Source organism: Xenopus laevis, chromosome 9_10S, assembly GCF_017654675.1.
Source record: "Xenopus laevis strain J_2021 chromosome 9_10S, Xenopus_laevis_v10.1, whole genome shotgun sequence".
In the NCBI taxonomy this organism is placed as follows: domain Eukaryota; kingdom Metazoa; phylum Chordata; class Amphibia; order Anura; family Pipidae; genus Xenopus; species Xenopus laevis.
In genome coordinates this window covers 71602030-71620853 of record NC_054388.1, presented here as the reverse complement: position 1 = coordinate 71620853, position 18824 = coordinate 71602030, and the positions used below count along the sequence as shown (strand labels likewise).

General features: G+C 35.1%; 1 protein-coding gene across 1 annotated transcript in view; it reads right to left on the bottom strand.

The window, feature by feature from the left end:
- LOC121398993 (zinc finger protein 804A-like) overlaps window positions 1–18547 on the bottom strand; it is an 84328-nt gene extending 65781 nt beyond the window's left edge. Inside the window, exon 1 of the mRNA XM_041578722.1 lies at window positions 18133–18547. Coding sequence (XP_041434656.1) covers window positions 18133–18267 — 135 coding nt within the window. The 5' untranslated portion in view covers window positions 18268–18547. The remainder of the gene's footprint in view (window positions 1–18132) is intronic.
- Window positions 18548–18824: the final 277 nt, after the last annotated feature.

Here is an 18824-nt window from a genome sequence, read left to right as displayed (position 1 = left end):
ATTGATGATGATGGCCACAGCAAATCACAGGATATCCCTATAACTTTTGCTTTGTTCTTCTGCATGCTCGTACACTTTTGTTTCTCTCTTTTGCCTGCGCATACACTTGTTGACATTACTTACATGACTCCTGATAAATGGCATCTAACATCTAAAACATAGATTATGATGTATAAGAATATATATCTTTATCAAAGGGAAACACTGTAGATTTATTTTACAGTTATTCTGTTTTTAAAGTTCTGTCTGGCTTTAAGCATTAATATTGAAAATACTATACACTGAAAGAATTCTGTATCTTCATTTAAGAAGCCACATCTGGGTAATGTAAAATCCCACACCACTTTTCACACAACTTCATAGATATTAACTTTATAAATTTATGCTTGTGGGGATCAGATACAATTTTATTAAATCCAGTTAAATTGTTCATGTGATTTATTAGAAAATGAATAGCGATTCCCAATGGATTTAGAAACCAACCTACTGTCCTTTAAACTTAAAAATTATTTTATTCAAAATGGAAGATGAACTTAAAAGTCAACTATAACCATGAAAAAAATGTTAAATACTTGCACAGTATTTACCAAAAGAATGTCAAGCCCCTATAAAATAATGTCAGCCGGTTATTCATTGGATTTATGAAATTATGAGATTTTGTTTTATCATTTTCTCTTCTTCTTTTAATCCCTTGAGGTTGTGGACACTTTGTAGTCAATCCTGATTTAAGATCTTTCTTAACAATTGATTTAAAGTTCATATTATTTGTCAATTACCAAAATAATTAGGCATATAGTTATTAATATGGCTATTATGCTGTAAAACATAGATTCCTTAATGCTTGTATGATGACTTAATTAATGTAATATCTGAAAATGTTGACACAAATCTGTTTACTCCATACATGAAATTTCAGAAAGCTATAGTGCAAATATTTTACAGAAGTATTCAATATGTGATTTAAAGACATAATGTATAGAAAAAACACAAAAGTACAAATTAACAAATCATGGAAATTATACATTAAAGTTATATGGATTAAGGGCAATTAATATAAAATAAATCTGTGTCTACAATTATGTTGCTATTCAAACTGTTCCAACCCCATTGTTGAGTTTATTAATTTGGGAAAAGAGATAATAGAAGATAGATTAATGATTTCCACTAGAAGTTATTATACTGCATAGGCTGAATGTAGTCTATTTATACCACATTGTTTTCTTTAACAAGAAGCAACGATGAAAAAAATCTCCTATTTCATTATTTATGTTTAATTACTGTTTCCATTATTCAGCAGCTACAATCTCTATTGCATTTTTCTTTCATAAAAAGTCTATGAACAGTAACTAGAAATACCTCTCATTAGAAGGCAGTCGAACAAAAAATGCCATGGTTGAAAAATATGTAAATATGATAAGAAATATGTTCATGAGGATTATTGCTTGTATCCAAGCAATTATCTAATTTAGCATTGAGTCATGTACAGTATTTTAAATATAGCTAGTTGTCCAAGTCTAGTTTAGTCCTATTAACATTTATCAGTGAATATTTTTTGACCTTTATTCTTGAACCTTGCTAATGCTAGTGACAACAACATCACCAACAGTTCCCACCAATCTCTTATCTGTATACAGAGGGATTTGTTCTAGGTGAATCTTGCCCTATTCACCTGGAACAAATAATACAGCATTTTCATAAATCACCATGGTGTGCTATCTCAACAGAGCACTGCATGTTCTTATATTAGCCAAGCAACAAGCTGCGACTTAGGAATCTATTCACTATATACTTACAGTATAACCTGTTATAACCTCAATCAAGTAATAGATTGAAAATGTAAGCTTTCATTAAAGCCAAACTCCCTTTTGTTGGTCCCCAGTGTATGAATCCACTCCTTTTAGCTTTGGAGCAATTTATTGGCTAAATTCTCATCCCATCCATCTCCATGAACACAATCTCCATGACCACCCACTACTCCTATACATTCTTTACTCAGCTGGCATTCATGGTTTACATCTTATTTGTCTGACCATTCCTTTAAAGTTGCCTTCTCTAACTCTACTTCTACTACGTTCCCTCTCTCTGTTGGAGTTCTTCAAGGCTTTATTCTAGCCCCCCTGCTGTTCTCGCTATATACTACTTCGCTAGGAAAACGTATTCAGTCGTTTGGGCTTCAGTATCACCTCTATGCTGATGACACTCAACTCTACTTTTCTACTCCTGACCTCTCTCCTTCTGTCCTTTCCCAAGTTACAGACTGCCTCTCTGCTGTCAGGTATAAAAGTAGTTTTAATTTCCTATATGTTCAAATATCTACAATCTACAATATCTACATTTGCAAATATAGGTGTTAAGGAGCTTTAGCATCATATGCAGGATGTGCTATAGCTAGTTCAACATCTCTCAGCCTCTTATTTCATATTCACATTGTTTTCACATTCAGTTAATATAAATGTTACACTGCAAAAGGGGACTTGGATAATTTATCAAAATCGATTTAAAAGATAAGAGAAGGTAATTAGCCAACTTTGGGGTTATGTAATAAAATGTGCAAGGTCCAATCCCCCATATTAACCAATCAACATGTTACATTTACTGGGCATCTGGGCAAATATCTCATTGGTTGCTTTAACTTGGCAAACTTTCCCCTAAAATCCCTGCCATTAATGAAGAAAGTCCAACATTTTGGCCTCAGCCAATTAATACAAACATACAATGCTATACAAAAGAACAAACATTACTGAGAAACAAATTTACTGTGCTTCTGTGGTCACAATTTTACTGTGCCTCATAAAAATCTTTATATATAGTTAAATGTTTAGTTAGAAAACCTGTAGAAAATCAAATCATTGCAGCAACAGCAAATAATACATTAAAGACCCTAGTTGAATAGCTGCAAATATCAAATTATGGTGCTAAATACACACGGTAGAAACTTCTAAAGGTCAATGATTTTTTTAAGTGATATTTAGATGTATACCCAAAAATAAATGTTCATCTTCCTGTTTATTCTGCTCTTTCATTTTCCATAAATCTCTGCTGTTTTTTTAAATTTAAAAACATGCAAGAACTTATTGTTGTAATATATTTTTTTTTTCCAGATTTGATATACAGATATAGAAACTGTTATCCAGAATGCACAGGACCTGGGGTTTTCTAGATAAGGGATCTTTCTGTAATTCAAAACTTTATACCTTAACTCTGCTAAAATGTATTTAAACATGAAATAAACCCAATAGGATTGTTTGTCCACCAATAAAGATTATTTATATCTTAGTTAGGATCATCTACAAGGTACTGTTTTGTTATTACAGAGATAATGGAAATATGTTGTAAAATTAATTATTTAATAAAATGGGGTCAATGGTAGAGATCTTCCCGTAATTTTGAGCTTTCTGGATAATGGGTTTCCAAATAAGGGATCATATACCTGTATTTGCAAGGTGATGACTAATAAGACTGAAAGATATTCAACTCTTAACATTATATTGTTATACCATTGCAGAGAAGAGAGGACAGAGAAATGCAAAGTGGGCACTTCATCTCGTTACCAAAGCTTGAACATACATTGGCAGTGCTCAAGAGTCAGCTTGTCCCTCCAAGGTTGGAATTTGAAAATCTTAAGCCTTTGCACTTTCACTCTAGTGGCGGAACTTCACTATTAACTTCAAAGAGTGAAGTTAATAGTGAAGTTCCGCCACTAGAGTGAAATTCCGCCACTCTCCATTCATTTCTATGGGATTTTTATAGGCGTATTTATCAAAGGGTGAACTTTCACTTCACCCATTGATCAATACGCCTTTCAAAATCCCATAGAAATGAATTGAGAGCTGCGGAATTTCACTCTAGTGGCAGAACTTCACTCTTTGATAAATTTACCCCACTGTATGTAAATTTGTCTACATATTGTTTTAAATATTGTCCCAAATGCAGTAGAAAAGGAAGCACCTGGTAAATTTCTATTCCAGATGTATACTCACATGGGTAAAAAGACCACTCTTCCCTGTAATCAATTCAGTCCATAGTCCTACTTGCATATAAAGTGAAAGTGGCTTTTTAGAAAAAAAAACAGAGGTCATGCTAGGTAAGGTTTTTTTTCCTAAATATTTAACCAAGGTGCATTATAGCCATTCTAGTTGAAATTCTGGCAACCAATACTTATGTGATAAATAGCCTTATGTATACAAGCACATAGAGGACTTTTCAAAGGAAAGAATATGTCTTCCACTTGAAATGGTGATTTGCAAATTGTTGGACTGTTGGCTATTTAAGTGGATGGGGAACACACCCACACTTATGGCTAGAGCTGGAATGAAGGTTTACTTGCTGTCCTTGATAATCCTAGAAGATTAACTTCAAGGCCAGATGTAGTAATATTTGTGGTCAACTTTCATTTGCTGCCTTAGATATTTTGGAGTTATAGAAGGACACATTATACAACATCTTCAATGCACACAGGTACCTTCCAGCTTCTTCCTAATACTCTCCACTACCTGGAGCTTGCCAAACAAGTCTGGGACACTAATTTGATGATTTAAATCCTTCTCACTATATCCTTTCCTTTTAGCAATACAGGCTATAAATGAATTGATTCAATTTTGCTTTATACTTCAAAACTTGATTGTCAGAGGATTTTCTTACATTGTAATAGAGACGTGACTCAGAAAATTCCTTGTGTGGCGGCACAGTCAGCTCGGTAAATGAATTAGTAGTGGCTGATTTGACAGTGGAAAGCTGCCAATTAATGACAGAAAGATTTCCGGCAGGTACCTAAAAATAAATGAAAGCAAATTGCAATTTAAAAACATCCCTTAAACCTACTCATAATAAAGTAACAGCAGTCCAATGATAAAGAGTCACGCTCTCAACAAGCCATGACAAAGGTACAGGGAAGTATGAAGATATTTTCAGCACCAGTGTGTAATGTTATGCATAAAACACCTCCACTCTGTTGAGGACTTTATATTAAACTTTATCTTATGCAGTGACATGGAAAGTAAAGCCCATAGCAGGAATCAAACTGTAACTAAATTTATTAAGGATCTATAGCAAAGCATAATTGATACTTGGAGTTCTCCAGTTTAAACACGTTAAAGGCCATTTTGTGAGATATATTTAATGAGTATGTCTCAAATTAAAATATTAGGAACTGGAGTAATTACACTGGCGTTCTTAATATTTTATTATGAACATTTTTAAAAAGTAGTCTTTACTCAATATTTACATAACTCCCCCACAGCTGACCAATCCCTCAGAAAACAGAATTTGCAAGAGAAACTAGTGATCTGTGTCACCTGCAATAAAAGAGTATGGAGCATTAAAAATGCAAATTGGCTTCATGGTGGAAATCACAAAAGTTCAGAAACCATGACCTTGGTATATAAGTACCATGATCTCCAGTGATCATCATGGAGGAAGATTCATTAGAGAGTACTGTAATGTTTATTTTGCATAGTACCAAGTTTGTGTAAATCAAGTATTCTGTTATCATAGACAAGCCCTGTGAGGCATACTTAATGTTCCTTTGAATTTATAGGCATGCCACAAAGATTACTGGACTGTAGTGATAATGAGATGCAAATGATGTACTAATGATCCAAGAATTCAGTGATGTGGCTTATATACATTAAAAGCCAAGACATACGTCTTCATTTGAGATTTACATGTATATTGGACAATAAGGCTTACATATACACATTTCTAGCTTATAACAAACACATCTTAAAGATAATGTCAAGAAATTGTTTTATTTCATAATTTATGACTGTTTTCATTTTAACATTATTGGTTAACTTTCCCTTACTCTCTCATCTGCTGTAAAAGTACATCTAGCAATTTTCAAAAATCATCCTTATCATGTAGGTATGATAAATAATATATGGTGCAGCCTTTCCTTATTCTTTCATTTCATGTGACACTCTAGATTCCATTTATTTTTAATATTCATGATTAAATAGTGTGAAATGTTCTATTATATAATCAAACAAAAAAAAGCTATTTAAAGGTTATAAAATGTGTTTGCCTTCATCTTTGCTTTGTAGATCTTCATTTCAATTGAGATTTCTAAATTAGATTAAGGTTCCATGACCCTGGACTCTGGTCTAAAGACTGCTGCTCTCAGTCATAAAGCAGTATAGTACAGGTATGGGATCATTTATCCAGAAACCCATTATCCAGAAAGCTCCGAATGACGGAAAAACATCTCCTTTAGACTCCATTATAATCAATGATTCCAAGTTTTTAAAAATTTTCACTGTAAAAATAAAATAATGCCTTGTACTTATAGGAAGCAAAACAAGCCTATTGGTTTATTTAATGTTTACATGAGTTTATAGAAGCCTTAAGACACAAAGATCCATATTACTGAAAGATCCGGAAAACCACAGTCCCAAGCATTCTGGATAACCAGTCCCATACCCAGACGTGTTTCAGGGTCTGAGGCAGCAGCCATGATGCCACCAATGTTTTTTTTAAAATATCCTTTGGGCCCCATTTTTTTTAACTTGTAAGGTGGGCCCTGGCGCCAATGTTTTTTTTTTAAAATATTCTTTGGAACACCAATTTTTTTTTAACTTGTGAGGGGGGCCCGGGCATATGCATATGCAAATTAGGGGTAGGAAGGGGAAAACATTCTTTACTTCCTTGTTTTGTAACAAAAAGTCATGTGATTTCCCTCCCTGCAAATATGCAAATTAGGATTCGGATTCGGTTCGGGCAGGCAGAAGGATTCGGCCGAATCTGAATCTTGCTGAAAAAGGCCGAATCCCGAACCGAATCCTGGATTTGGTGCATCCCTAGTTCCTAGTGCAAGGTCACTTGAAATAGAAGCTTAAGTGGAGCAAGATGGTGCCCAACAGCCCACTGTGCTGCGGCAGTACTGGAGGTTGCAGTGGAGATGGCAGGGAGCAAGGCCTCCCCAGGGGTACTAACTTATATAAATATCTTTAGTTCTCCTTTGAACATTTTTAGCACAAATAAAAACATTTTAATTTTCATGACAGTATAAATTAAACCAACAAAGCAGTGTCATATTGGTATTTAGTCTTATATTAATACATATTAAACAACAGTTTTCATTTATTACTTAACCAAACAACATCACAAAAATTACTCTAAAATGTATGCACCCCCAGAGCAGCACTACACAACTTTTACAATGCTATGTTTAAAGAGAGAATAAATCTGAAACCAGAGCTTTCAACGTGGCTACATTTGAATCAACATTAAATATTGCCATCTGCAGAACTGAGACTGTTGTATACAGCAAACACATCCATAAAAAAAACGATTTCACTGAAGCATGGAAAATTGTTTCCATTTAAAATGCACTTGTCAATTGTCACACAAATGTAGAGACTAAAGAAACAGGAATATTGCACATTTAACTGCTGTCATTTTGGCATCATTCCTCTACATTTCATAAATTGTCTTGGAAAAAAATGTCAAAATGCAGTCAACATGAAAGGATTTTTTTTATCCAAAGCATTAAAGAAACACTTTAACAGAACAGTGACACATGCATTGAGAATGAGATCAGAAGTTAACCTGGAATTGCATAACCCTATAAATGCTGCAGATTTGTTTTGATACAGATCACGGAAATCAGAGGTGGCATATACTATCATCACATTTTGCAACGCACAAGTTTTTCTGGATCGTGAAATACATTACTAACAACTGATAACCTCACTAATCAAGTTTTATATGGATGGATTTTACAGGTTATTTGTGGCTCTTCTGCATTACTCACATCTGTAGACCATTAAAGGAGACATGTCATGCGAAAACAAGAATATATCAGTGCATTATACTCTTTAAAAGTAGTGTTTCTGGTTTATTTATTGAAACTTTCTGCAAAAACCATACTAATCTCACCCATCTGTTTCATTTCCTGTTGCCTCCTTTCCCAGGCTGTGCAGGGGAACCAGTAGCACTCAGCACACTGCACTCTAGTATAAGAACCAATCAGCTATGCTGACCTGATAGGAAATTGGACAACATTTTGGGGTATGCATGTTATTTCTCAAAATGTATTGAACACCCCATCATAGTTTTGTAATTTTGACCTAAATGAACCATTCATGTCAACTGCATTCAGTCTAGACTCTGAATGAAAAGAGTTAATGGTGAGCATACACTGCCCAAGGTGAGATACAACCTTCCAAGAACAATTGCTAACAACAAATAAACATTATTAGTGCAATCTAACCACATAGGGAAGCAAAATTGCAATGATCTAGGTCAGGATAAAAGGACCAGAGAAAAAACACAAAATCATGAGGGGGCTATAACAGAGAGTAAGGTATCAGTTACTCCCCAGAGAGGGAGGGCTGTGGCTTGCAGAATTATAGCTTACTACTGGTATGTGGATGGCATGCTGTTATGTGGATCTTCTCTCTTAAGAACTTAAATTCTGACTTGGGAGGAAAGAAATGCTTACACTCTTATTTTATATACCCAACCAAAAGAATGTATAAGGGGGTGTCCATAGACAGTGCTGATGGTAATATGTATCTAATAGAATAGATGATATCCATTCTTCTTTTCTAGTCTTTGCCCCAGTAGCCACGGACTTTGTATTGTAAGGCATACTTCCCAATTAACAGGAGGGACTGATGCACACTCCTTCTGTTTATCCTTCCTGTGAAGCAAGCTTAGCAATTGGTTACTTCTTGGTTATTGGTTACTAGGTGGTAGACCATTTTTCAGGAGAAAAGCTACCATAATGCGTGGAAAACTGATTCTATACAGATTTATAAATAGCACTGTCTTGTGTGATGTATTCTCATTAAAGTGGCAACTTGGGAAATGTTTCCAGTAATATTTCAGTATAATGTCAGAGAAGCATAAATGGTTATCATAAATAACTTACGTTATCATAATAGCTTAAGAAACCCATTATAAGCAATTGTTAACCTTTACCTTTCGTGTGGGAGTATTAAATGTGCTCATAAATGTTACCAGCATCTACTGCTTAGGATCTTCTTCTTAGCAGAAGCTGTTAAAGGGACCAATGTAGTACCTTCCAAATGTTAGTGAATCCCAAAGGGGAAGTGCACTAAGCAGTAATTAAAAGGGCAGTTTTTTTTTTTTTAAAGTATACCATAAATAAACCCTAATTAACCAGACAACTATTTGTCTACTTCATATAATTTAACTAATATTTAGGTTTAAAAATGTGTTTATTTCATTTTTTTCTCGCTCATATAAACCCTGTAAGCTACAGGAACCTTCTACACTGTTAAACACTGTATACATTTCTCAGCAGTATCAGATAAATTCCAGTAACTACTTCATTAATAGTAGCAAGCGCTCTGTGACACTGTATAGTGTGGGCAGCATGCCCAGCAGGGGCTAAAAGGGCAGTACGCCCTCTTTTTTCAACATGACGGTAATGAATAGAGCTTAACATATTAAAACATATTTTTTTTTACCTTTTTTGTTAGTTAATATGAAAATAAACAATATGAATATACCTATTTGTAAATTTGAAAATATGCTTGTAAAAATATGTTTGTATTTTTTTTTGTTATTTCTTGCACTAAACAAGGCAGAAGGCCGTAGCTGGCTGAAAAAAAAGTCAATCACTGATTGGTTGCTATGGGTATAAATTCCTTCTTCCTCTTTCTTCATGTGGCTGCGCATGCAAAGTAGAACGAAAAGCTGAACTTAAACTAAAAAGTCGGCTATTTTGTTCAACTGCGCATGCGTCTGCCCCTGGAAATTTGAAGAAAGAAGAAGCCGGAAGAGGATCGCTCTGTGGTGCTCAGTGGTGCAGTTTTCTGCTGATAAGAGCACTGACCCGGGGTTTCAGGTGAGTCAATACAATCACTTGGGGGTGCCTAACATTTGGCACCACCAGTGCCAAATGTGCCCAAGTGCACAAGGCCTTTCCTTCTCCTTTAAGCACCTGACTCATAATTCCAATGCCAGGGTCTGACCCATTACCATGGCCTATGTAGGGGAAGTTATATACTTTTTCCCACCTTCCAAACTGGAAATTACGCAGGCCAACAAAGCACTTGTTTATGCTCTCTGGTAATGTGTTTTGTACCTCTTTTTCAACAGACCATTGCAGGAAACATGTCATGTGTTTAGTGTATGATCTTCTTCATGATTCTGACTGATTTGGCATTTAAATGGGGCCTATTACTATTTTTATCCACTGAGTAATTTAGAATTGCTTGTATAATATTTTTTGAGCATCCAGTATCCTGGCACATGTTTGTTACCTAAAGGTAGGTATGACATAAAGGCAATATACTAGATTTAAACCGTAAGCAGACACAAACACATGTGCAAATAAAAGAAAGATTTACAGAAACAATCCTATGCTCACCTATTTATATCATCTAAATAAAAGAGTATACATACAAAATGTTTATATAAACACATGGGGCTTTACAACTCTCTGAAGAGAGTAGATACCGTTCAAGAAGTAGAAATTGTGCAGTTTGCTTTGATTATCCTTAATTAAATGATAGCATTGCTATAATGGTTTGATTTATGCTAATTCAAAATGCTTTCCTTCAGGCAATGTATTATCTACACCCACAAGTAAAAAAAGTCAATTAATGTATTTAGTTTTTGTCTATGTAAAGGCTATGAGGAATAAAACCTTCAAACAAAATCTAATGCATTAAAATAGCTGATTAAACAATCTCTGTGCCATGCTGTACATTTATATAGTGAAACAGATAAAAGACATATTCTGACATACTCCATGTTACGCCTGTCATTTATTTAGCAAGGACAAAGGGTTTGCACTAAACCAGTTGAAACACCTTAATAAAGGATGACAAAGTTAGCAATAGCTGGTCCCTGTATTCTGGCAATTCTGCCCTTCCAGACTAAGTCAGGAGCTTATTGGATAGTGCATGGGGCTAAACTGACAGCATACCCAGTCTAAGGGAGGAACTCCACAATGCGTTTGGTTCCGACACGTCACCATGTGACGAAACGCGTGCAACGTGTCGGATGTTGTGAAGAAACAGGAAGTGAAGGAGAATCGCATGTAAGAACTACATTTATCCGACTGTGTTTTCATCCGACAGTTGGATAAATGTAGTTCTTAAATGCAATTCTCCTTCATTTCCTGTTTCTTCACAACATGCGACACGTCGCTTGCGTTTCGTTGCATGGCGGCGTGTCGGCACCAAACGCATCGTGGAGTTCCTCCCTGACGGGGTAGTGTGTGCATAATTTAAGAGAATGTAATATTTTTAAACTTAATTCTGAATGTAATAAGCAATATCTGTCTGGCTGTGTAAATTTCCTGTACAGATATGGGATCCGTTATCCAGAAACCGACGAATTACAGAAAGGCCATAGACTCAATTTTATCGAAATAATCCATTTTTTTTTTAATGATTTCCTTTTTCTCTGTAATAATAATATGGTACCTTGTACTTGATGCGATCTAAGATATAGGCATGGTATCTGTTATCCAGAAACCTGTTATCCAGAAAGATCTGAATTATGGAAAGGCCATCTCCCATAGACTCCATTTTATCCAAATAATCCAAATTTTTAAAAACAATTCCTTTTTTTCTCTGTAATAAGAAAACAGTAGATTGTACTTGATCCAAACTAAGATATAATTAATATTAATTGGAACCAAAACTAGTCTGTTGTACACTTAAGGTATGAAGATCCAAATTATGGATACGTTATCCAGAAAACCCTATGTCCCGAGTATTCTGGATACAGATCCCATACCTGTATTTTTGACTCCTGAAACAATGCAATGGAAGTGCACAACATTTTAACAGCCAGCCACTGCTTTCAATAGTAGAAAATATATTTAGAAATGAGGTAAGTGTAAAATCATTGAAACCATTGAAACTATTGTATATTGGTAAATTCCTTATAATTACATGTTTTTTAATATGCAAACATAACTTTTTTTTGTTCGAGTTCCCCTTTAATTTGTTCAACTAAAAGAATATAGGAGTGAGCCTATACTTGCCCGGCAAGATTTTATACCCAATTAATAATGAGTGGAGGGCACACCAGAAAAGTTCAAAGATTAGTTAGAGGTGCAGAAACAAGTGTTACCCCTACCTCAGGTAACCCACATTACTGATTCATCTGCATGTTTGCACACTCAAAACAAAGACAATTTGGCAAAGAAGGTGATTAAAAAAGTCAATTTTTACTATTTGTTCAGAAAAACATTTTATACAGACAATGCCTTACAAAATCTGGCATGATTTAGACAATATTAAAAAGTAGCAAAGAGTATTAACCACCCATTAGTTATATGCAGCAAAAAAGAAATCAGCAAGGGAGCGGATACACCTACCAGAAAAATGAGAATGACCCCAACGTTTCGGCACCAAGGCCTTTGTCAAGGGGATTCGAGAATTTTGTAAGGCATTGTCTGTATAAAATGTTTTTCTGAACAAATAGTAAAAATTGACTTTTTAAATCACCTTCTTTGCCAAATTGTCTTTGTTTTGAGTGTGCAAACATGCAGATGAATCAAGATTTTATACCCAGCCAGAAGATATCTGTATGAACCCCATCACATATAATGTAAAGCCAGAATTAAAGCAATGGACTGAATAAATTAGGGTTGGAAAGATTTAATTTGCAGATTAAATGGATAAAATGGGTATTATCATTAGAATTTATTACAAACCTTCCTGAATTAGTGAGGATTATGAGGCTATTACAGACATAATATCAAAGGCTATTGTGATATTAAACTCTATAGTTAGTATAGATATGGATATATATAATCTATGTGAAAGTATGGAGGGGTGTGTGTATGGATGCTGGGTTTTCATTTGAAGGGGCTGAACTTACTGGACTCTGTCTTTTTTCAACCTGATTGTTGAAGTGCACCTGGTTAGAGCAGGAACAAATTTGGTTGTGGGTGCAGATGATGTGTGGGTCCAGCCAAACAAAACAGGTCTTAGTCTTGCTATACTGTCTGTCTCTGTGTTTGTTGAACTATACTGTTTGATTTTTATTATACAGGTATGGGACCTGTTATCCATCTCAAGACCTGGGGCTTTCCAGATAAAGTATCTTTCTAGAATTTGGATCTTCATAACTTAAGACTTCTAGAAAAGCTTGTAAGCATTAAATAACCCCAATAGGCTGGTTCTGCTTCAAATAAGGAATAATTACATCTTAGTTTGGGTCAAGTACAAGGTACTGTTTTATTATTACAGAGAAAAGGGCAATTGTTTTTGAAAATTTGGATAAAATGGAGTCTATGGGACATGGCCTTTCTGTAATTCAGAGCTTTCTGGACAATGGGTTTCCGGATATAGGATCTATACCTATACTTTTCTTTAGGTGCTCTTGTGCTATACATTTTACCCAAGGTTATTCTGGGTATCAATGTCCATCCAGCTTCTAATCTCACAGTAGCAAAGTGTTTATATCAGTATTTATTTGGATGTGTTGCTTGTAGGTATTCTGATTCCAGCTGTATAGATCTGCTGCCACTTAATAAATATTACATTATATTACTTGGAATACTTGTACCTTTCATGTGTGGGTTGTCCATCCACTGAAAGATATTACTCAGCGAAGTTTGATACGGATTAGTATAGATTTTTTGGACAATTTCCAGCAAGCATCATATTCAGAAAGGATTTGTGGCTTGGTTAATGTCATACAGAAAGATATGTCAGCAAATTTTGATATATTTAGTATACGACAGTCCGGAAATTATGTCGTCTATTGGGTAAGAGCGCTGTGCTGAACTGTTTGGACCTCTAAAGTATGTTTTCACTAATGCACAGTGGTAAAAACCATAAAAAATCTTAATGTAAAGAATATAACTTGTGTTTTTCCTGTTAGGATAAGTGTAAATTACCCAAGTTATTAAGCCTGTGCGATACTGTGCTTATTATATAATTGTGCCATTAAAAACAGGTAGAAGGATGGATGGATGCATCATTAATTATACAATTTTAATATGGCGTAGACAGGAGTTTTTTTTTATTAGGATTAGGATTAGGATTATTTACATTTACCAAAAATGCAAAGAAATAAAGAGAAAAAGGAAAAGCAAATAAGACAAAAGAAAATAAAGGAGAAAGAAAGAATTAGAAATTAAAAACACTTTACACTTCAATATTATAAAAAAGGATCACAAATAAAAAAAATAAATAAAAAATAATTGGAAAAAAATCTTTATTTCTGATGAACTATCTGAAACCAACTGAATAGGAAAAAGCGTTTGAAGGTGAACAACCCCTTTCACCCAAGTTCCTCAGGACATTTAAACACTTCAATTGACAAAAAATAACCTACCCTTATGTCATGCAAATAGTCACATCTCTCATGCTTTTTTTTCTAAAATATTTGTACATTTAAATGTTACTCATTTACAAGTGTACTTGCTCAGTAAAATTAGATTGTACTCTCTCATTTATATAGTTGAACTTTGAGGTTACACCTATTTTACTATTTCTGAGCACAATGGTCCTTAGTGAAAGAAAAATGTTTTGAGAATTCAGAATAGAAGACTGAATAAATAATACTACCAGAGAATAAAAGAATCATGCACAAAGTAAAAGTTGTGTTAGGTAAACAAAAATATAAGAAATACATTTTATTATCTTATGGCACATTCAGTACATGATATTATAGAACAATGCAAATATTTAAACATATATATTAATATTAGAGGTGCGCTGAATCCTCTTTTTTGGAATTCGGCAGAATCCCAAATTTTTTACTCAGGATTGAGTGAGCGAGTGGTAGAAACTTTTGCATGTTTGCAACACATGCCAAAAGTAGGTGCAAGGCCAGCTCGTGTGACAAATCTTGCGCTTTTTCTTAGGCTTTGGATTTGAAGTTTGATTAAAAAAGAAAGCCTAAATCCTGGATTCAGTGTATCTCTAATTAATATATAATTGCATCTTGATTACTTTGCCCCCTATTAATAAATAGTGAAAATCATTTATATTTTTAATGATCATATTTTCAATTTGTGAATAAGGATATACAAAATCCACTATTTTGAGGTTTCATGAAGGATTTGGTGAAATCCCAGACTGAATCAGGGCCCTAATTTGCATATGTAATTTAGGGTACGGTAAGGTGTATAGCTATGGTATAAGTATAGCTATGGTCTCTATAAGTCCGAAGAGAAATCTCTGCCATTTGTGAACCTACAGCTGCACAGGTCATTCTGAGCAGGTGAATAAAGCATACAAAATGGCATATTGAGACATTACTGTGCATTTCCCCAATGTGGGTATATTAAACACAAAATAAAAAGGTGCTGTGGTATGGTAGATGCTGATAACATAGGGAATACATTCAAAGAAATTAGGCTATTTTAAAAATATGGGCATGTATAATATATAGTAGTGCATATAAAAAAGACAGTACCGGTACTTTATATAGCACATCAAACAATATGTAGGCTGTATAGGTTAACAGTGTTTTGGTTTTTTATTTTTTATTACTGCTGTCACTGTCTGTGTTTCTAGAAGAAAAGAGGAAATGCATAATGAGCCACAAACTACTTCTGTGCAGAGTTGCACAGTAAAGGTTACAAACAGTTATGGGAAGCTAATGCATTGGTATGATAAATTGATTCTATTTAGAGGTGAACCCCTGCCAACTAATACATTTCACATGTAGCTATTTTATATTAAATTTATATTTCTTGCATTCTGTGATAACTAAAGTGCAAAATCTCCTTACGGTAATATATATATATCTATATATATATCTATATATATATATATATATATATATATATATATATATATATATATATATACTGTATATATATCTATATATATATACACAGATATGTATTTGTGTGTGTATAATATAATTTCCAAGGGACAGGGGATATTTGGAGTTTGAGGGAGGCCAACTCCTTGGGGAGTATGGGAAAAAAGTTCCCACACAGTTCACTACTAGATATTTTTTATGCTGCAGAATATGAAGTCAGACTGACCACGTGAATGCAACTGAATAAAAATTGTACGGTACTGGTCCAAAACGATACTGCACAGATGTAAAATTGTCCATTGACAGTAATTTTTTTTTTATTGAAAAAGTAAGCTAATCACAAAAAATATAATAGCAGATACAGTTATATAGGATTTGCACCTCTATCCATTTTCCTGGCAGTTGCAGAACCCAGAATCCTACAATCTACCTCATTCTGTAACAATCCGAGCAGTAATGTAGATTCTGTAGTCTCCTAGAATGCAGCAGCACTGTTCAGTCCACCACTTTCTGGTGAGGTCTGTACCACTTCAGTCCTGGCACTGATTTCTCTGCAAATTTGATTTGTCACTTCTACTGAACAGTTGTCTCCAATTGTGTTGGCAATGTAACTTTGCAGTGTTGAACATATTGCAAATATCCCTGCTGCAGGGCACAGAATCATCAAAGCTGCCTTTTTAATATATACTTGTCCCCAAATTTCAATTTGCCAGTTAAAAAAAAGTTTCTGTACTTCAAAGCTGACACTGCCTCCTACATAACTAAATAGAAACATGGTGAAAATGGAATCCATATAATAGACTTCTTCTGCCTTCAGATCCAACAAAGTAGCCCTGTATGAGCCTTTCCTTAGGTCCACACCAATTTCACTTTGGCTATAGATTCGATGCTTGCTGCAGCCTGTGTGTCAAATTGATTTTCTCGAATATATAAAATGGGAAGTTGAGGGAGGTAAGTGACATTGACCTCATTCCGAACTGCAGATTAATCCCAGTGCTCACAAAATCCAAAAGCGTGAAAGGTAAATTCAGTGCCTGGATTAGGCGGAAATGTCACACACACACAGGAAAGAAGTGGATAAATTAACCCCCTAGCAACAAGTATAGGTGCAGCATATGTATTTTGTTTCTTAGCAATAAATGATGATGCTTTGCTACAGAAACATTTTTGTAACAAATTGCAGTGCGCTCGCTTTTTACACTATCAGGCTCAATTATTAACTCCAGGCAAACTTGCACCTGGGCAGTTACTCACACCTCATGTATAAAAGCACAAAGAAAAGAGCTGCCATCCCCACCACAGGCACTGAAAGCATTAATGCTTAGGAGAAACAATAATCAGTGTCAGTTTTGGTTTCCCCAATATCCCATGGGTCGCTTGTGAAGGAAAACTCTAAATAAGTACAAAAGCATATAGATTATGGATAGATGATAGATAGATAGATAGATAGATAGATAGATAGATAGATAGATAGATAGATAGATAGATAGATAGATAGATAGATGGGTTGTAAAATCCAATTAAGGTCTAGAATCAGCTCAATCATGTATGCACCCCATTTTCATTACCATCAACTTTTATTTTCAAGGTTATCATGGGGACCTGCCCTAAAAGCACAAAAAAAAAACATTTTCAGGTCCTGATTAACAGGTTTAAAGGATAAGTAAACCTTTGAAATAAGTGAATGTAAAATTAATGAGGGTGATATTCTAAGAACATTTGCAATTTACATTCATTATTTATTTTCTTTTTATTCCAAGATATTAAAGGATACATGTTCCGTTAATATGAATGAATTTTGTTCCAACAACGCCACCTACTGGTCAGTTTCCGACCACTGACCACCAAGTAGTCAAGGAAGTGGTCAGGAGAAAGAAAGAGGCTGCTCTGATGTTCTTTTGTTAAGGAAAACAATTAGAAACCTTTCTTAAATCTTTCCTAAGCAGAACATCAGGGCAGCCTCTTTCTTTCTCCTGACAACTTCCTTGACTACTTGGTGGTCAGACTGGTGGGAAACTGACCAGCAGGGGTCATTGTTGTAGCAAAATTCATTCATATTAACAGCACATGTATCCCTTAATATCTTGGAATAAAAAGAAAATAAATAATGAATGTAAATTGCAAATGTCCTTAGAATAGTCCTCTCATCAATGTTCCATTCATTATTTGAAAGGTTTACTTATCCTTTCAGAAACCTTGAGGTAGACAGGCAGATACAGTCCTACAGACATGCAGATTGATAGACTGACAAATTCAATCTAATAAATAACACAATTGCTTTGTTTCTATCCATGCTTAAACAAGGTACCTCAGTGCTCCATAATCTTATATGTTCTTTACCTCTCAGCTGCGACTGCGACTCATCAGGTAGAACAGGCTACAGGCTGACTATAAGTAAGAAAGGGTAACATTTCCTACCAGAGTTGTGGAGTGAGTGAGCGGCCCCCTGAACACTCCCTTGATGTTCCTGAAGTGGCCGTTGCTGAGGTGGGAAGAGCTGATGACAATGTAGTAGCACTCCATGGAAAGTGATGCGAGGGACGTCAGGCACATGTGTGGCCGCCTCCGCTAGTGCCAGTAGCAGCAGCAGCAGCCTGAGAGTTATTATACCGGAGCGCCGCGTCGGTCCATTGCAACTGATTGAGCCAATGGGAGGGAGGCGCTTGGGCTGCAAGAGATTCCTGTCAGGATGGCGCTTATGTCGCACGCTGCTCTTATTTGCTGCTCTTTTGTACAAAGTGAGAGCGGCGGAGCAGCAATTCAGTCTCTGCACATAAGAGCAACAGAGAGTTTCCTCCCCCCAACAAAACTCAATTTTCTGTATATATATTCCAAATCCATGTAGCATCTCAATCGTCTTCCCCATTTCGTCTGCCACAGCATTTGCTACATGGCTTACACTACTGTGTTGTTATTATAGCCTGTATTCATTATAAATACCCAATGAGAATTATCCTGTAACTTACCCTGCAACACGTGTCCTGTATTTATGCTGAGAAAAGTCTACTTGCACTGCTGGATGATATTTTTAAGGTGGAACAGAATATACATAAGTAGATGTATAAATATATCATTTAGGCAGGTTAAGCAATGAGACCACACTGAACACA